This window comes from Notothenia rossii (genome assembly GCF_949606895.1).
Source record: "Notothenia rossii genome assembly, chromosome: 3".
NCBI lineage: Eukaryota > Metazoa > Chordata > Actinopteri > Perciformes > Nototheniidae > Notothenia > Notothenia rossii.
Genome location: NC_136901.1, coordinates 24252895 through 24270118, shown reverse-complemented (window position 1 = coordinate 24270118; position 17224 = coordinate 24252895). Strand labels below are relative to the sequence as shown.

Genomic DNA, 17224 nt, shown 5'->3' with positions numbered 1-17224 from the left:
GTGACATAGGCCATGACAGTTCTAAGAGGAACCGCAGCTTAAAGTGTAATTATGCTGTGTCATGTTAACCTGCTGTAGTGCTCTGTGTGGGTGAATGGGAGGAGTAATAACACTCCATTAAGCTGCTTCAGTGCTAGGGTATCATAGCTTTCTAAGACAATTGTAATGTTAAAAGTCCTCTGAGCTGTTAGATCAGGGGTGTCCAAAATACGGCCGGCCCGCGGATCATTTTGAATCGGCCCTCACTCAGTAAATAAAAAAAGTATAATGACTTAAGTATAAGAAACTTTTGCTTGTCTTATATTGTACTTCTTAAATATATAATATTCAAATATATTACACAGTATTCATGTTTTAGTAGTCCCAATTTTCTATAAAAAAATGCAGTCAATTAAAGTGGAAAACATGTTCTAACAAATCTAAGTTGATAAGAAAAAAGCCCAATAATACATTTACATAACAACCTTGAAATATAACCTTCATATTTCCTCGTTATAAGCAATCTGAAGCTTCTGTTTTAAGGAATGAGCTGCCAACACAATAAAGTAAACCCCTGTGGAGAGCTGTGAGCTGTTTACTTTTTAAAGCATTTTCAAGTATCAAGAATAATGTACCTACATTGCATTGACTTTTCCAACTTAAAACAAAACTTATTAGGCAAAATACCTCTAGTGAGCGGGCCAGCCCTTCTTATATATATTTTTTGCCCTCTGTAAAAAAGTTTGGACACCCGTGTTAGATAGAAGATATTTTAGGGACAGTGTTTGAAAAAGGTTTACAAAAAGCTTCTTGGTTGGATGAGAAGGGGGACCTTTTATATACCTGTCATCTTCTTTTGTAAATTCAGTAAATCACTCTTTTAATGCTCTGATTCTGGACTTTAATAAACTCTAACATATCCATTGTGTTTCTCAAAATTGAACAAGGAAATGTTATCAAAAAAGACGCACAATAAATAACATTCATTAACATTGACTCCATGTTATTGTTTTAATTATTTTATTCATGCAGTTCAGTTTCCAAAACAGCAATACAATGCAAATAACTAATGAAAATTGTGTAAAATCAGCTACTGTTGCAAATCCATTGTATCGTTAATCGACTTCATGTTTTCTGGGGATGTAAAAATGTAAAACCTCTGTGTCTGAAGTCCTTTATGTCAAATTAAAATATTTTCTAGCTCAACAAAAACAAGCTAGTCTGACTGCTCCTCCTATTTTAACCCTGGCTGGACTTGAAAACACTGCAACTGCCTAAAAAAGGACTGTCAAATATATAGGTAGCTTTTTTTCCCCCAGCCAACACTGGTGATATAGAGCAGATTTATAGCTGTTAATAACCAAACTAACACTAGTCAATTGTCTAGATTTCCACTAGTACAAACCTCTGTAGTAAATAGGTCTAAACTAGAAATATAGAGTTGAATGTGAGCATGTGCTGTCAGTATTTTATACTTCTGTTGTCCTTGAAGCCCTGGACTTACCTGTTGCCTCTGCAGGTCTCCAGATGCTACTCCAAGTGAACCCGTTTCAGTTTGGGCACTGAAGGGGACAGGTTAGGTCATGAATGATAAAAGCTTCAGCATTTTAGACAGGTGGAGAGATGGTTCTTTAATTAGCGTGACGATCTTAACAAGTTTATGCTTTAGAGCTGATTATTTTTTCGAAAGATCTTAGGAGTTGGCGAATCATTTGAAGCGGTTACAGTGATGTTTTTTTTAACGCTGGGCATGATTTTGGGCACATCTGTGGACAACATTACTGCACAACTCCGTTTATTAAAAACAAGTTCGACAATGGACAGGTTTATGTGAACGCTTTGCGGAAAATTTCCTATTAACATACTTTTTTTACATTTGTCTGGGCAGTTAAAAAGTGTTCAGCCACGCCATATGGAGCTTTGTTTTTTTTGCGATGGGAAAGCGTAACACAATGGAACCAACGTGCAGATTAGATTTAATACCAAACATGATACAGTTCAGTTTAGCTACAGATGTACACAAGTATCGCCTATACTGCTGCTGAAATTATTCAGCTCTCTAAGGTCACACACAACATCAGAATACTAATCTTTTTTTTACGTTAAAGTACAAATTAAAAAACTCCGCCTAATTCATCGTCAAGCATAAAAAAAAAATGCTACAGCACAGTAAGAAACTAAAACAATCAGGGAGGAGAAAAACTAGTAAAAACTGTCCCAAAATAATAAAAACAGACGTGGACGTCGGCAATTCATTTCCTCCTGTGAGCATCGCAGTAGAACGCAACGCGCTCAGCCACAGACGGGAAGAGGATAGTGTCACGAGCATCAGGAGGCGGCGAGCGGCGACGCAGTCGGACGACGATCCTGAAAAAGAGCAGATGAAACAAATGAAGCGTCTGCAAGTGGTGTCTCAAAGCACGTTGTTCCTTCTGAGTTATCTACGTGGAGTTCTGCTTCTCGAGTCGTTCTCAGACTGAGACCTCTGTCTTTGTCGGATTATGGCACACATTTAAACTGATATTAGCTGATAAGCAAGTTATGCGTTACCAACAAAACTTGGTGAATGTCACCTTGTACGCATGCTTTTTCAAACCTTGTTTTCCCAACAAGATCTGGAGGACAGCCTCTGCCTGTTTAGGGACCAAATGTATGACAAAAACCAGTCTACCTCAGGCCTATTCTCACCTTAACATGCCAGGGCTTAATAAGCGTAGCGTGCAGGCGGTGGCGGGGGCAGCCGTTCTGCGTAGGGGTCCCTGGCGCGTGGAATTCCGTATGCTGGAACCCGGGAAATGGGAGAGAGTCGGGAGCGCTCGTAGGAGTAGCCATTACTGGAAGGGGGCATTGGTGCGCTAGGCGCTCTCCTTAGGGGACTGCGGTCTCGGGCGTAGTACGAGGAAGGGGGAGGTGGGAGGGGGCGACGGTCATACGGGTCGTGCGACGAGGTCATAAGGCGGTCTCGGACGACGGATGGAGGGGGAGGGGGAGGAGGGGCACCGCCACGTTGGTCCTCGTATGAGGGGATGCCATACGGACGGGCTCTGTACTTCTCGTAGTAATCTACCACACCATATCTGTCCCTCTCACCCTCATAGGGGCGCTCGGGATAAACGGCGCGTCTAGGGGGAGGGGGTGGCAGAGGAGGGGCAGGGTAACCTGGGGGAATATGGCTGAGGCGCCCTCTCATGTAGCTGGGCGGAGGGGGAGGCTCATGCCTCTCTCCTGGATAACGAGGAGGCCAATAGCCTCCCCTGTCTGGGGGAGGAGGAGGGTAGTCGTCCCGTTCGTCATGTCTGGGGCGACTCTTGGAAATCTGGACATGGATGCGTTTGCCTAAAAAGGAAGAAAAAACACAGATAAAGAAAAAAAAATTAAATACCCAGATTTCAAATGAGACACCTACAACAATACTATTTAACAAATTCTGCTATACCTTGAAATTCAGAATTATCCAGTCCCTTAATGGCATCCATGGCCTCATCAGAGTTGGCCATGTGTACAAAAGCAAAATTCTTAACAACAGCACACTCTGAGACTGTGCCGTACTCTTCAAAGAGAGCGCGGAGCTCGTCATCAGCTCCCTTCTCTACATTGGCTACATGCAGTTTGATAGATCCCTGGTTCTTCCCGTGGCTGGCCTCCACGTTGATCGGTGTGCCGTGAAGCTTGTACAGGTGCAGATTCTTAATGGCTTTAGTGGCAGCCTTGCGGTCATCCATGTGGATGAAGGCGTAGTTCTTGATGATCGCACATTCTGTGACCGTGCCGTACTCGGTGAAGAGAGCCTTGATTTCCTCCTGGTCTGCCTCTCGGGGAAGGTTCCCCACAAAAATCTTCACCATTGTTAAAGATCTGTCTAAGAACAATAATAAAAAAAACATTAAAAAAAACATTATACAAAATGTATTCAGTGTTATAAAGTATGCCTTACTCCTTTTCTCTGAAACTCAAGTAAGTCCCAGAGGTAAATTAGGTAGGCCCTTTCATTGCAAAATGGATGACTTATTAACAAGGCACAGTTCTACACGCACTGGTTCATTTACAGGCGTTGTCGAACTTAATTTAACATTAAACGTTTCTTTGAGCTGTATTGCTATAAAGTAGCGCATGGTTTAAGTCTAAACACAACTAATGGTCTTGCTTTAGCAAATGTGCTAGTGCTAGCAGTTAGCTTTGGTTAGCTTTCTAGTCTAGACGCGCCATTAGACAAAGCATCGCTCACCACATTTACACAAAAAGTAAATGTGGACGAGTAAATAATAATATACATTTATATTGCTGTTAATATCGAGCCACTTTGTATATGCTTTTTTGTTACCTTTTATACCGGGCGGCCTGGACAAAGACTTCTAACCCGTTTTAGGATCTTTCCTTCTACGCAGACTGCTGCCGTTTGGGTTTTCTCAGCGCGGTATGAGATTCTACGGCTCTGGGTTTTCTATTTCTCGTTATTTCTTCTTTGTGTGTCGCCATTACTGCCGAACGACAACCACAGCGCCCCCAGTGTCCCGGGGGAAGCCAATGCGGTTTTTTGGATTTTGTTAACAAATCATCGCAATTCGTGTATGGAAAATACAATTAAAAATATGTTCTAACTCGTAATGAAATCTATACTAACTGTGCAACATATACCTTTACTTTGACTATCGGGCTGCTATCCCACTATATTCTAAATGTGACACAGAACAAACTGAAACGTCGACTTTAATTCAATGTATTATGTCAACTAATTTCACATAACTATTAGGTTAGTTGAAAGCCATAACATTAAGGTGAACCTAATATGTTTTAATTAAATGTAATTGAATTGCTTTCAACTAACCTAATACAGTTATGTGAAATATGGCATAATACATTTAGTTAAAGTCAACGGTTCAGTTTTTTCAGTGTACACTTTAAAAAAATGTTTTTAAAACATTGCTATTATTGTTGTCAACATGGGTGGCTACTTTTGTAAATTGTAATTTGTGTAATATCTATCTCTAATATGTTATGCTTGCCTGTTATTTGATATGGCGCTGTTTTGCCTCTTTACTTTTAATGTAACAATGTACACGTCTACTCTGTGCTAATAAAGGTTTTCCGATTGTGATTAACTTTGTTAAAAAGTTATACTTTATGTATCAGGTGATACAATAAATACATCCTGCTGTTTGAACAAGTAGACATATTTTGATTTGTATTGTGTTTTTATTTAATTAGGCTGTGATTGCTTTATATTCCTTTTTTATTATGTGCATGTATTGTACTATTGTTTTAATGTATTTTGTACTTTGTATATGTATTATCAGTTTTGCCTTGGTTTTTATTTAATTAATTTTAATAATAAGGAAATAAATAGTTCTACTGTAAGCATTTCTACAAAATTGGTTTAAGTGCCCTTCCAGTAGCCTAACCCACATACAAGTTTGGTAATAACCATATAGATTGTATATATAAATGGACGTAGGGTCCGTGACGTCACCCATAGGATTCTGCAGAGTTGCAGAGAAGCTTAAAGTAGGCGGTGTCGGCCATAGATACATATAAACACGTTGTTAAATATTTTAATCGACTGACAGCACTATTATTTATATTTTACCATCACTTAATTATACGTTTAATACATTTAAGTCAAGCTAAGGTACATATGATAGCTAGTTAGTGCTCTTACCTCTGATGCCTCCTCCAAACAGCATAATAACCAGACTGTGCCATTAAAACTACAAGTACAGTTATAGATCCTTGACTTTAGACAAACAATTCAAAAGACAAAATCAACTAAATGTATTTAAAGACCAATCTTTATTTGAAGGTGCCTCTTAACCTGGGATATTAGTTATACAGTAATAGTATTGGCAATCTAAAAAAACTTAGCAACTCAACGGTTCACTTTTATATTTCTTATTGTCTAAAGCATTTATTATTTTCATTTTTCCCCTCTCATATTCAGTGTGGACGGATTGAGACAGCGTGGTGTCCAGAGAGCTGCAGAGACTTCAGGGAGAAACCTCAGTGTGATGGACGTCCTGTCTGTTGGTTTGGAGAGGACTGAGGGTCTTTCCTCAGCGAGGAGGACCAGGCCTGATGGAGGAGCCCATGCTGGGCATAGCCGATACCAACTGCACAGGCCTAGTCTGTCACGTTATTTGACTAAATGTGTTTACTTATACATTTAATAGGTTTACACCTTCTGTAGAGACTATGGTTTACACCTTCTGTCCATATGTGCTTTTTATTTAAAACATGTTTGATTAACTTTTGGTTCACATTTCAATAAATTGTATTTGTATTTGCACTCCTTTTGTCCATTATTCTTACTGAAAGTGTTAGATTACACATTCACATCTGACTGAAGATTGGCGTTGCAAACTCTGCAGTGACATCACAGCCGATGAAGACCCTAGAGAGGCTGGCCCTTGGACACCTCTGGCCCCTTGTGAGACCATCAATGGACCCGCTGCAGTTCGCCTACCAGCCTGCCATCGGGTTGGATGACGCTGTCATCTACCTGCTGCAGAGGTCCCTCTCCCACCTGAAGAAGGCTGGGGGGGGGGGGGGGGTGCTCACCTCCTGGATCCTGGAGTACCTCACCAACCGCCCACAGTACGTGAGGACCAGGGAGTGTCACCATCATCAGCAGTACGGGGGCCCCCCAGGGGACGATGCTGGCACCGTTTCTCTTCACCCTCTACACTGCAGACTTCACCCACAACTCTGCAACCTGTCACCTGCAGAAGTTCTCTGACGACTCCGCCATCGTTGACTCATCACCAACGAGGACGACAGGGAGTACAGGGAGCTGACGCAGGACTTCACCTTCTGGTGCCAGAGGAACCACCTTCAGCTGAACGCAGCGAAGACCAAGGAGCTGGTGGTGGATTTCAAACGGCGCCAACACTCCCCCCGACACCAGTGAACATCCAGGGAGCAGACATTGAGATTGTGGAATCCTACAAATACCTGGGTGTTCAACTGAACAATAAATTGGACTGGACTGACAATTATGCATGCTCTGTACAAGAAGGGACAGAGCGGACTCTTTCTGCTGAGGAGGCTGAGGTCCTTCTGGGTGCAGGGGGCACTCCTTCAGACCTTCGTTGACTCTGTTGTGGCATCAGCCATTTTCTATGGTGTGGCCTGCTGGGGCAGCAGCATCTCGGTTGCTGACGGGAAGAGACTGAACAGTCTGGTAAGGAAGGCCAGCTCTGTCCTGGGGAGTCTTCTGGACACTGTGGAGGTGGTGGGAGATAGGAGAATGGCAGCCAAGCTGTCCTCCCTGCTGGACAATGTGTCCCACCCCCTCCAGGACACCCTGTCCTCACTGTGCAGCACCTTCAGCGACAGGATGCTGCACCCCACCTGTCACACGGAGAGATACCGCAGGTCTTTCCTTCCTGCAGCGGTCAGACTTTACAACCAGCACTGCCCCTAGTAGACCCTCCTACACATACCACAACACAGACTATAACACCCCTTGCTGCTAAATACAAACCAACTTTGTGCAATATGTGCTATATGTACAATATATATATCACATTAATAACTGTGTAATTTATACCTGGCCAGTAAATCAATATATATATGCCGTTAATAACTGTGTTATTTTATTATTTACCCTACGTTTTTTTTCACCATTCATTCCAATGGCTGGCGTCTATGTCACGGGATCTTCACATTTTTCCCTGCAGAAAAAAAAAACATGGCCGAATTTCGTTTTATTCTCGGTGTAAAATGCCTATTTTAAAGTTAGTTTGGCCATTAAAATGCATTTGATGTCATTTGATGCGAGAAATATGAGTTGTTATTTCAGATTATGTGTGCAGTGGATGTACATGATCTTTAGTTTGCTAGTTATTATGAAGATTACTTCAGGAAATTGTGTCTATACAACGTTTTCATTGTTACCAAGGTGGTTGTTAGGGACGCTGCAATCGATATTATTTCTGTTATGTTGTGTAAAATGGTTTTATCTTTATTGCTACCCCCTTCCCCGTCAATGTTGGTCCACAGCGCAAACGTATTAGTTTAACAAAATCCGCAATTGTGGCATAGTGTGGTGCCGAGAGATGGGAGTCGGAGGCGGGGTATCAAAGGTACAAGCTAGACGTTTATTTAACATCTCAAAAACAGACCGGCGGAAGTCCGGCTCACTAAAATGTCCGTGCAATACCCTAACCCATAGATCCGTGGGTGAATAATGTCAATCACCACAATAGATACATTATTTTCCCCTGTGCAATTCTCAATTTACTCAACAATAACACATAATTATCCTTGTGTTTATTTATTTGTTTGATTAAACACAAGTTGGAGTCCGTCAGGACCAAGGGTCGGAGCAGCTCATCTGCTTTACAGAATATTACACCCGGAAGTAAGTATTCTCTCCGCTTCGCTTACCAAACCCCGTGATAGTCCTCAAGCTCTGTGATTGGAGAGTGTGCTCCGAGGGTTACGCCGAGCGCCGAACAGCACTTTGAAATGGGATGGAACCACGGCAGACTGTCCCAAACTGGATTTGAACGGGTCCACCCCGTCCCCCCCTCCCGCACTCCGTTCCCAGAACTACACATGCTGGCTATTGTGTTTCGCATGGCACGTCTCTACTGGGAGTTGTAGTTTTAAAAGACGTTTTCATATTTCCCATAATAAGAAGTTGCCAGTATTAAACTGTGTACATCCCTAGAGGTTTAGGGGATAGGAAACACTCAAATTTAAAACATATAATTAATAAATGGGTGAAAATTGCTTGTGCCCATAATGGGCAGCATTAATATATACCCACATGCCAGCTAAGGTCAGAAGAGCTTTATTTAACAGCTGGTCTTATGTCTGTGACACCAGTGTTTGAATTGGGCCGGTACTCACCGGCAGTGTTGGGTGTAACGCGTTACAAAAGTAACGGAGTTACAGTAATATATTACTTTTTGCTGTAACGAAGTAATGTAACGCATTACTAATGGAATGTGGGTAATATATTACCCGTTACAATGCTCAGTAACGCAGTTACAACACATTTTAACACGAAATTAAATGGTGTTTTGTTTTTTAAGAATGTACTAACATAGCGAGACATTCCGACACCGGACAAATTGTGCGGGTAGATTAGTAAACCTGGTCTTTACCCTTCAGGCTTCGCGTCGAGATCTTCGGGGAAGTTGAACGTTATGCAACCATTCAAAAAAGAGAACGTAGTGAAAAATACAAACAACAAATTGTGTCAGGTGCGCGTGACCTGCTCCGCTGCGCGTGCATCATTTCCAAAGTGCTTCCACAGCAGTGACACACATCTGATCTGTGGATAATCATTAATACGAAAATGGTTAAAGCAACCATCACTAAACGCCAGCAACACTGCATCTACTGCAGACAGTAGCAACAGGTCAGATGCGGACATCACGTTACCCTCCGTTGTGGACACTAGCTTACTCCCGCCTGACTCGCCGGCCCCGGAGCAGCAGTCTTCGTCGCCCGAAACTACGCCGCCCCTCTGCGGCCCGCAGGTGCCAGGTATATCTAAACAACTACCCGCCTGTACAGTGGGGTAAGGCGGTCATTTTGCAGCTTGTGGTATAAAAATAGACAATGGCTAGAATATTCATGTGAAAATAGTACCATATTTTGACATGCCTGTAGAAATGTTGTGTCAAAAATAATGCATACAATAGCACAGATGCCTTAACAACGAATGGCTACAAAAATATCTCATATCCCAAGCTTATTATCAACGAGCTGATGTTGCAGCTGAAATGTTCTCCGGGTCACAAAGTCAACCTCACATGATGATGTGATACCAGTTTTCAAGCACAGTAAATATTCTCTTCCCAGCGTATATGATGGGACCAAGGTGATGATGTAGTAGGCTACATGGTTTTAATAATACTTTTGCCTTTCAATGTTTGCCATTTCAAACCATGAGCATGGTTTAAATAATATTTGCCTTGATTTACAATATGTTAACCTTCATTATAGTCCTTGACAGCGGTCTGTACTGCTGTATTAACAACGTCTCACATGTTAAGAATTTACAATCAGAATGGAGTATTCAACTAAGCCGTGTAATACAAGTTGTTAGCAGCCTTAAGGGCCTACACAGTTGTTATGCTATACCACATTGCCCTTCACTGGATGCATAATGAGCTGCACTAAACTACATTTTAGCATTTAAAATACCTAGCTATTCTTTTGCGGTTATTTTAGTGAAAGTAACTAAAAAGTAACTAAAGTAGTGTAACTCATTACATTTCAGAGACAGTAATATTGTAATGTAACTTATTACTTTCAAAAGAGAGTAATAAGTAATATGTAATATATTACATTTCGGAAGTAACTTGCCCAACACTGCTCACCGGTACGCAGTACCGGTGTTGCAGTATAAATTGAGTCATGATAACTGGCGACATTCTATTATTTTCGTCATAGGAATCCGGGGCGTGTACATTGAGGACCCATTGTTGACTTACCAGCAAAGAAACATCGTTTGTCGTTTACGTTCATCTTTTGCTATATCTGCCTTCCTAAGATCACTTTGCTGCACATTCAGTACTCGTATATGAGGTTGTGGGTGACAGGCCGATATCGTCACGCTTACAGGGAGGTATCGAACATTACAAAGTGGGTGACTGTGTGGATGTCTGTTCAAAAAATTGCAAACTTCAATAAATCATTTAAATTATATATTTGTGTCCGACTTTCATTTGTTCATCGTTCTTAATGTGATGTATAGTAGCTTTGATAGCTGTCCATACCTTCAGACAGCCTAAAAGTAAAACACAAGTTGTTTATTCACAGCCCGAACGCTCATCGAGATGACTGGATCAGTCATGACAACTTGTGATCAGCTCCGATTAAATTGTGATATCAATTCTGTAGCTAACCTCCAGGGAGCACGTTTATTTTATGAAATACCTGTATCCCTCTCATCACAACAAGACTCTACACTGTGCAGGAAAAACAATTACATACATGAAAATAACCTTGATGCATGGGAATTAAACACACAAACTATCTTCCGTGGCTATACTGATATGTCACAGTAACGGTAAACCACAGAAAAGTAAGTCCAGCGGGGCACAAGTTGAATACATATAATACGGTAGTTCTATTATGCCTTTAAGCCTATACGTTTAACCCATAAGAACCCGGACCCATTTCTACTTTTGGGGAAATTAAGGGGAACGTCATGTAGACTAAATAGACACATTTCTGACAAGTAACCCCCCTAGTGTCAAATATCTGGGCTTTAATGGTAAAGTAACTCTTATTTATAACTTAATTAACAAGGATGATGTTTTGGTTTGCATTTGTTTGAACATACTATGAATTGAAGAATAAAGCATATGTTAACTAAATATAATTGAATCAGCTAAATTAACTGACCAGACCATAATCATATTTCTAATTGTGCATATATGTCACTCCGGGTTTACTGTGAATGTTTAGAGTTAAAATCCCGATGTGACACCATGTGTCACAGCAATATTTATGGCATTTGTTTCATATCAATTTCATCAAGAAATGTTTCCACAACGGGTTAAATGTAATCAGAATCAGAATACCTTTATTCGTCCCAAAGAGGGGACATTTACATTTGTTACAGCAGAAAAGAGCCGAAGACAGCTTAATGTTTAACAAATGACATGTCATGTAAGCATGTTTATTCTTAAATGGCTTGAATATTAACTTTAGCAACAAAAAACCTTTCCAAATCTAGCTAGTTCTGTCACATGTTTTGACGGATTCCTATGACGAAAATAATAGAATGTCGCCAGTTGTCATGACTCAACTTATACTGCAACACCGGCACCTTGCCGGTACTCAGTAAGAAGTGCCGGTGTTGCAGTATAAGTTGAGTCATGACAACTGGCGACATTCTATTATTTTCGTCATAGGAATCCGTCAAAACATTTGACAGAACTAGCTAGATTTGGAAAGGTTTTTTGTTGCTAAAGTTAATATTCAAGCCATTTAAGAATAAACATGCTTACATGACATGTCATTTGTTAAACATTAAGCTGTCTTCGGCTCTTTTCTGCTGTAACAAATGTAAATGTCCCCTCTGTGGGACGAATAAAGGTATTCTGATTCTGATTACATTTAACCCGTTGTGGAAACATTTCTTGATGAAATTGATATGAAACAAATGCCATAAATATTGCTGTGACAGTCCAGGGCCGGCCCTAGACTTTTGGGGGCCCTAAGCGAGCTTTGGCTTGGGGGCCCCCCTCACTCTAGCGCGTTCCTACTACACACAATACGGAACCAACTTTTGTCTTATGATGTTAGCATAAGCACACATATTGTATAAATAAGCATGTAAACACCGTGGACCTAACCTCCTCTAGGGGGGTCCTCACCTCCTCTAAGTTGGTCCTCACCTCCTCCAGGGGGGTCCGGGGGCATGCTCCCCCGGGAAGATTTTTTTTTTTAAATATTGAAGTTAAAAGCATCAATATGGTGCACTTTGAGAGCAAAATTAAGAGATCTATGGATACATCTCTCAACACCCATATGAAACAGAACTGTAAGCAGATTTTTCTTTATGGATATTTTACAAATCACTCCCCTTTTAAACTGTTTTCTTGTTTTGTCATATAGTATTTCATAACTGTTTTTCATTTATTCTCTCTGGCTGTCCATCTCATAATGTCCAGTTTTAGTCTAGTTTCTTTTCTTATGTGAACATATAAACTAGCTGTCAATAGAAATATAATTCAGAAGAATTATAATTTTTTACAAAAATCTGTCACAAAAAGAGGTTACACATTTAAATTCAGGTGTTGTTATGGCAACGTCAGTGGCCAAACAGCCACATTTACTGCTGCAAATACGTTCAAATATGCTGTCGACACTTTTTCTCAGAAATACTGTCACATAACATCCATATATTTCAGTGCTAGGTTGATGCTTAGCTAAGCTAACTATGAAACACTTTAACTGACAGGACTCAGGATCAACTTTGTACTGTAAGGTAGCTTCTAGCTTCATGTCGAACAGTAAGTAAACATTTCCCAGAGAGCTTTCTTTGAAATAACCAGGTAACGCTAAAAAACATTACATTTAGATTGTATGACTAAGTGTTTATTTAATATATCTGGCTAGCTATAGCTACTTGCTAACGGTTTAGCTTATCCCCGCGATTCAAAGTAACGTCAACGTAGCTGTAATTTATGCTTTGCTTACATGTTTGCATAACTTGGAAGTGTACTGACATTTACATACCTTGTTTACCTGTGGCTCCGGGGTTGTTGTGTGAGCCACCACTTGAGAATTTTCGTCTTTTTTAAGAAAAAATGTTCTTATGTCCATCTTCAAAAACTCTGAGTCCGACTGACAGTTTATTTTAAACATTGTCACAGCTCACAGGATAGGTACCTGTCAGCCAATAAGACAGATGTTTATTTCCATTCAACTCTCAGGTTGGTCTGGTGTCTTGCCTCTGTTGCATTCACTGAACACGGGAAATTACAATCCTGCCGTCCTCTCCACTTTCATGATGAGGTTCAGGTAAAGCACGGTTAATGTATTATATTATTGACTCAATAATATAATACATGACTTTGAGAGTAGGCAATCTAGGCATATTAACAAAATTAATTAAACATACTTATCACGGCGACGCTGTACTGACATTTATTTTCTTTTAATTTTTTCTTTTTTGCTAGGGGGCCCCTTAGTGGCTGCGGGGCTCTAAGCGACCGCTTATGTCGCTTAATGGGTCGAGCCGGCTCTGTGTGACACATGGTGTCACATCGGGACTTTAACTCTAAACATTCACAGTAAACCCGGAGTGACATATATGCACAATTAGAAATATGATTATGGTCTGGTCAGTTAATTTAGCTGATTCAATTATATTTAGTTAACATATGCTTTATTCTTCAATTCATAGTATGTTCAAACAAATGCAAACCAAAACATCATCCTTGTTAATTAAGTTATAAATAAGAGTTACTTTACCATTAAAGCCCAGATATTTGACACTAGGGGGGTTACTTGTCAGAAATGTGTCTATTTAGTCTACATGACGTTCCCCTTAATTTCCCCAAAAGTAGAAATGGGTCCGGGTTCTTATGGGTTAAACGTATAGGCTTAAAGGCATAATAGAACTACCGTATTATATGTATTCAACTTGTGCCCCGCTGGACTTACTTTTCTGTGGTTTACCGTTACTGTGACATATCAGTATAGCCACGGAAGATAGTTTGTGTGTTTAATTCCCATGCATCAAGGTTATTTTCATGTATGTAATTGTTTTTCCTGCACAGTGTAGAGTCTTGTTGTGATGAGAGGGATACAGGTATTTCATAAAATAAACGTGCTCCCTGGAGGTTAGCTACAGAATTGATATCACAATTTAATCGGAGCTGATCACAAGTTGTCATGACTGATCCAGTCATCTCGATGAGCGTTCGGGCTGTGAATAAACAACTTGTGTTTTACTTTTAGGCTGTCTGAAGGTATGGACAGCTATCAAAGCTACTATACATCACATTAAGAACGATGAACAAATGAAAGTCGGACACAAATATATAATTTAAATGATTTATTGAAGTTTGCAATTTTTTGAACAGGCATCCACACAGTCACCTACTTTGTAAGGTTCGATACCTCCCTGTAAGCGTGACGATATCGGCCTGTCACCCACAACCTCATATACGAGTACTGAATGTGCAGCAAAGTGATCTTAGGAAGGCAGATATAGCAAAAGATGAACGTAAACGACAAACGATGTTTCTTTGCTGGTAAGTCAACAATGGGTCCTCAATGTACACGCCCCGGATTCCTATGACGAAAATAATAGAATGTCGCCAGTTGTCATGACTCAATTTATACTGCAACACCGGTACTCAGTAAAATGCCGGTGTTACAGTATAAATTGAGTCATGACAACTGGCGACATTCTATTATTTTCGTCATAGGAATCCGGGGCGTGTACATTGAGGACCCATTGTTGACTTACCAGGAAAGAAACATCGTTTGTCGTTTACGTTCATCTTTTGCTATATCTGCCTTCCTAAGATCACTTTGCTGCACATTCAGTACTCGTATGTGAGGTTGTGGGTGAGAGTCCGATATCGTGACGCTTACAGGGAGGTATCGAACATTACAAAGTAGGTGACTGTGTGGATGCCTGTTCAAAACATTGCAAACTTCAATAAATCATTTAAATTATATATTTGTGTCCGACTTTCATTTGTTCATCGTTCTTAATGTGATGTATAGTAGCTTTGATAGCTGTCCATACCTTCAGACAGCCTAAAAGTAAAACACAAGTTGTTTATTCACAGCCCGAACGCTCATCGAGATGACTGGATCAGTCATGAAACTTGTGATCAGCTCCGATTAAATTGTGATATCAATTCTGTAGCTAACCTCCAGGGAGCACGTTTATTTTATGAAATACCTGTATCCCTCTCATCACAACAAGACTCTACACTGTGCAGGAAAAACAATTACATACATGAAAATAACCTTGATGCATGGGAATTAAACACACAAACTATCTTCCGTGGCTATACTGATATGTCACAGTAACGGTAAACCACAGAAAAGTAAGTCCAGCGGGGCACAAGTTGAATACATATAATACGGTAGTTCTATTATGCCTTTAAGCCTATACGTTTAACGTTTATTTCATAAAATAAACGTGCTCCCTGGAGGTTAGCTACAGAATTGATATCACAATTTAATCGGAGCTGATCACAAGTTGTCATGACTGATCCAGTCATCTCGATGAGCGTTCGGGCTGTGAATAAACAACTTGTGTTTTACTTTTAGGCTGTCTGAAGGTATGGACAGCTATCAAAGCTACTATACATCACATTAAGAACGATGAACAAATGAAAGTCGGACACAAATATATAATTTAAATGATTTATTGAAGTTTGCAATGTTTTGAACAGGCATCCACACAGTCACCTACTTTGTAATGTTCGATACCTCCCTGTAAGCGTCACGATATCGGACTCTCACCCACAACCTCACATACGAGTACTGAATGTGCAGCAAAGTGATCTTAGGAAGGCAGATATAGCAAAAGATGAACGTAAACGACAAACGATGTTTCTTTCCTGGTAAGTCAACAATGGGTCCTCAATGTACACGCCCCGGATTCCTATGACGAAAATAATAGAATGTCGCCAGTTGTCATGACTCAACTTATACTGTAACACCGGTACTCAGCCGCCGGCAATATACGTATATATTGTAAACGCAACGCAGCGCAAATGTGGGTCTGACTCTGCCTCACAGAGGGTGACTGGCTGTCTACATGACGTGGCCTGCCGACATTGCCACTTTCATACAGATCATACTAATGCCCTCGATTGGTCTCTGTGTGTCATTCAAGCTCGGGAGGGTGTGTGTTGGTGTATGTGTGGCGCGAGCGAGCGAGAAAGCGCGCGCACCGGTTACGTGTATTGTTGTTAGCATCTGGTGCTAGCTAGCTGCGCTAACGGATATAAGGAGCTTTTTCAACAACAAGGTGGAGGGAAAGTCCTTTGCTGTCAGACTGAGAGGCTGAAAACTACAGCTCTGGTGAGGTAAATTACTCTCTGAGTCTTTAGATAGTTAACTTAGTTTAAGTTATCTCAGTGGGTCTCAAACGGTTCGGTCACCATTTATGTAAACACATATTTCCATTTGAGGGGGTAGTGATTAGTAAAATATGCATGAATAATACAAACAAAATGTTAACTAGGTGAAAAAAGGTAAGATAAAGTTGTTGAGAGCTAAAACTAGTCTTTGCTGTTGCCTCAAAGAGGAGCAGGGGGGAGAGGAGGGAGACAGGAGAGGCCGATTCAGGAGCCCAGACACACTCACAACTATAAATGAACCAAAAACAAATAAATAAACAAGTTTCAATGTTTTTTCATATTGGATATTGTTTGTTATTGGTTATGGCCATGTACTTATGATTTTATGATTATTTAAATGTAACTGTAACTGTAATTTTTGTTTCATATGGGTGTAGTCTCTTTATTTCCCCCTCAAAATGCACCAGATTGATGCATTTAAGTCCAACATTTAAAAAAAAATCTTACCGGGGGAGCATGCCCCCGGACCCCCCTATAGGATTTGAGGCCCGGCCACACTGTTCCCAAATAGTTTTGCAATTTTTTTTAAATAGTAACCCATCTCCATATGTTTCTTTTTGGGTAGTAGATTTAAACTAGAGGGCTATCACTTTGTGCAGCAACGCTATTGACAAATAAATTCAGCAAAATGGCACAAAAAACTGGTAGTGGCCTCAGGGACGAGG

At 40.6% G+C, this 17224-nt stretch overlaps 1 protein-coding gene across 1 annotated transcript; it reads right to left on the bottom strand.

Moving 5' to 3' along the window:
- Positions 1 to 1757: 1757 nt before the first annotated feature.
- Positions 1758 to 4457, bottom strand: LOC307031421 (RNA-binding protein 4.1-like). The gene is made up of 4 exons (XM_079668524.1): positions 4301 to 4457; positions 3416 to 3838; positions 2668 to 3315; positions 1758 to 2346 (listed from the first exon to the last, which is right to left on the bottom strand). Exons 2-3 carry the CDS (start codon positions 3822 to 3824, stop codon positions 2684 to 2686), a joined length of 1041 nt encoding a protein of 346 aa, XP_079524650.1. The 5' UTR covers positions 3825 to 3838; positions 4301 to 4457; the 3' UTR covers positions 1758 to 2346; positions 2668 to 2683.
- Between the last annotated feature and the right edge of the window lie 12767 nt (positions 4458 to 17224).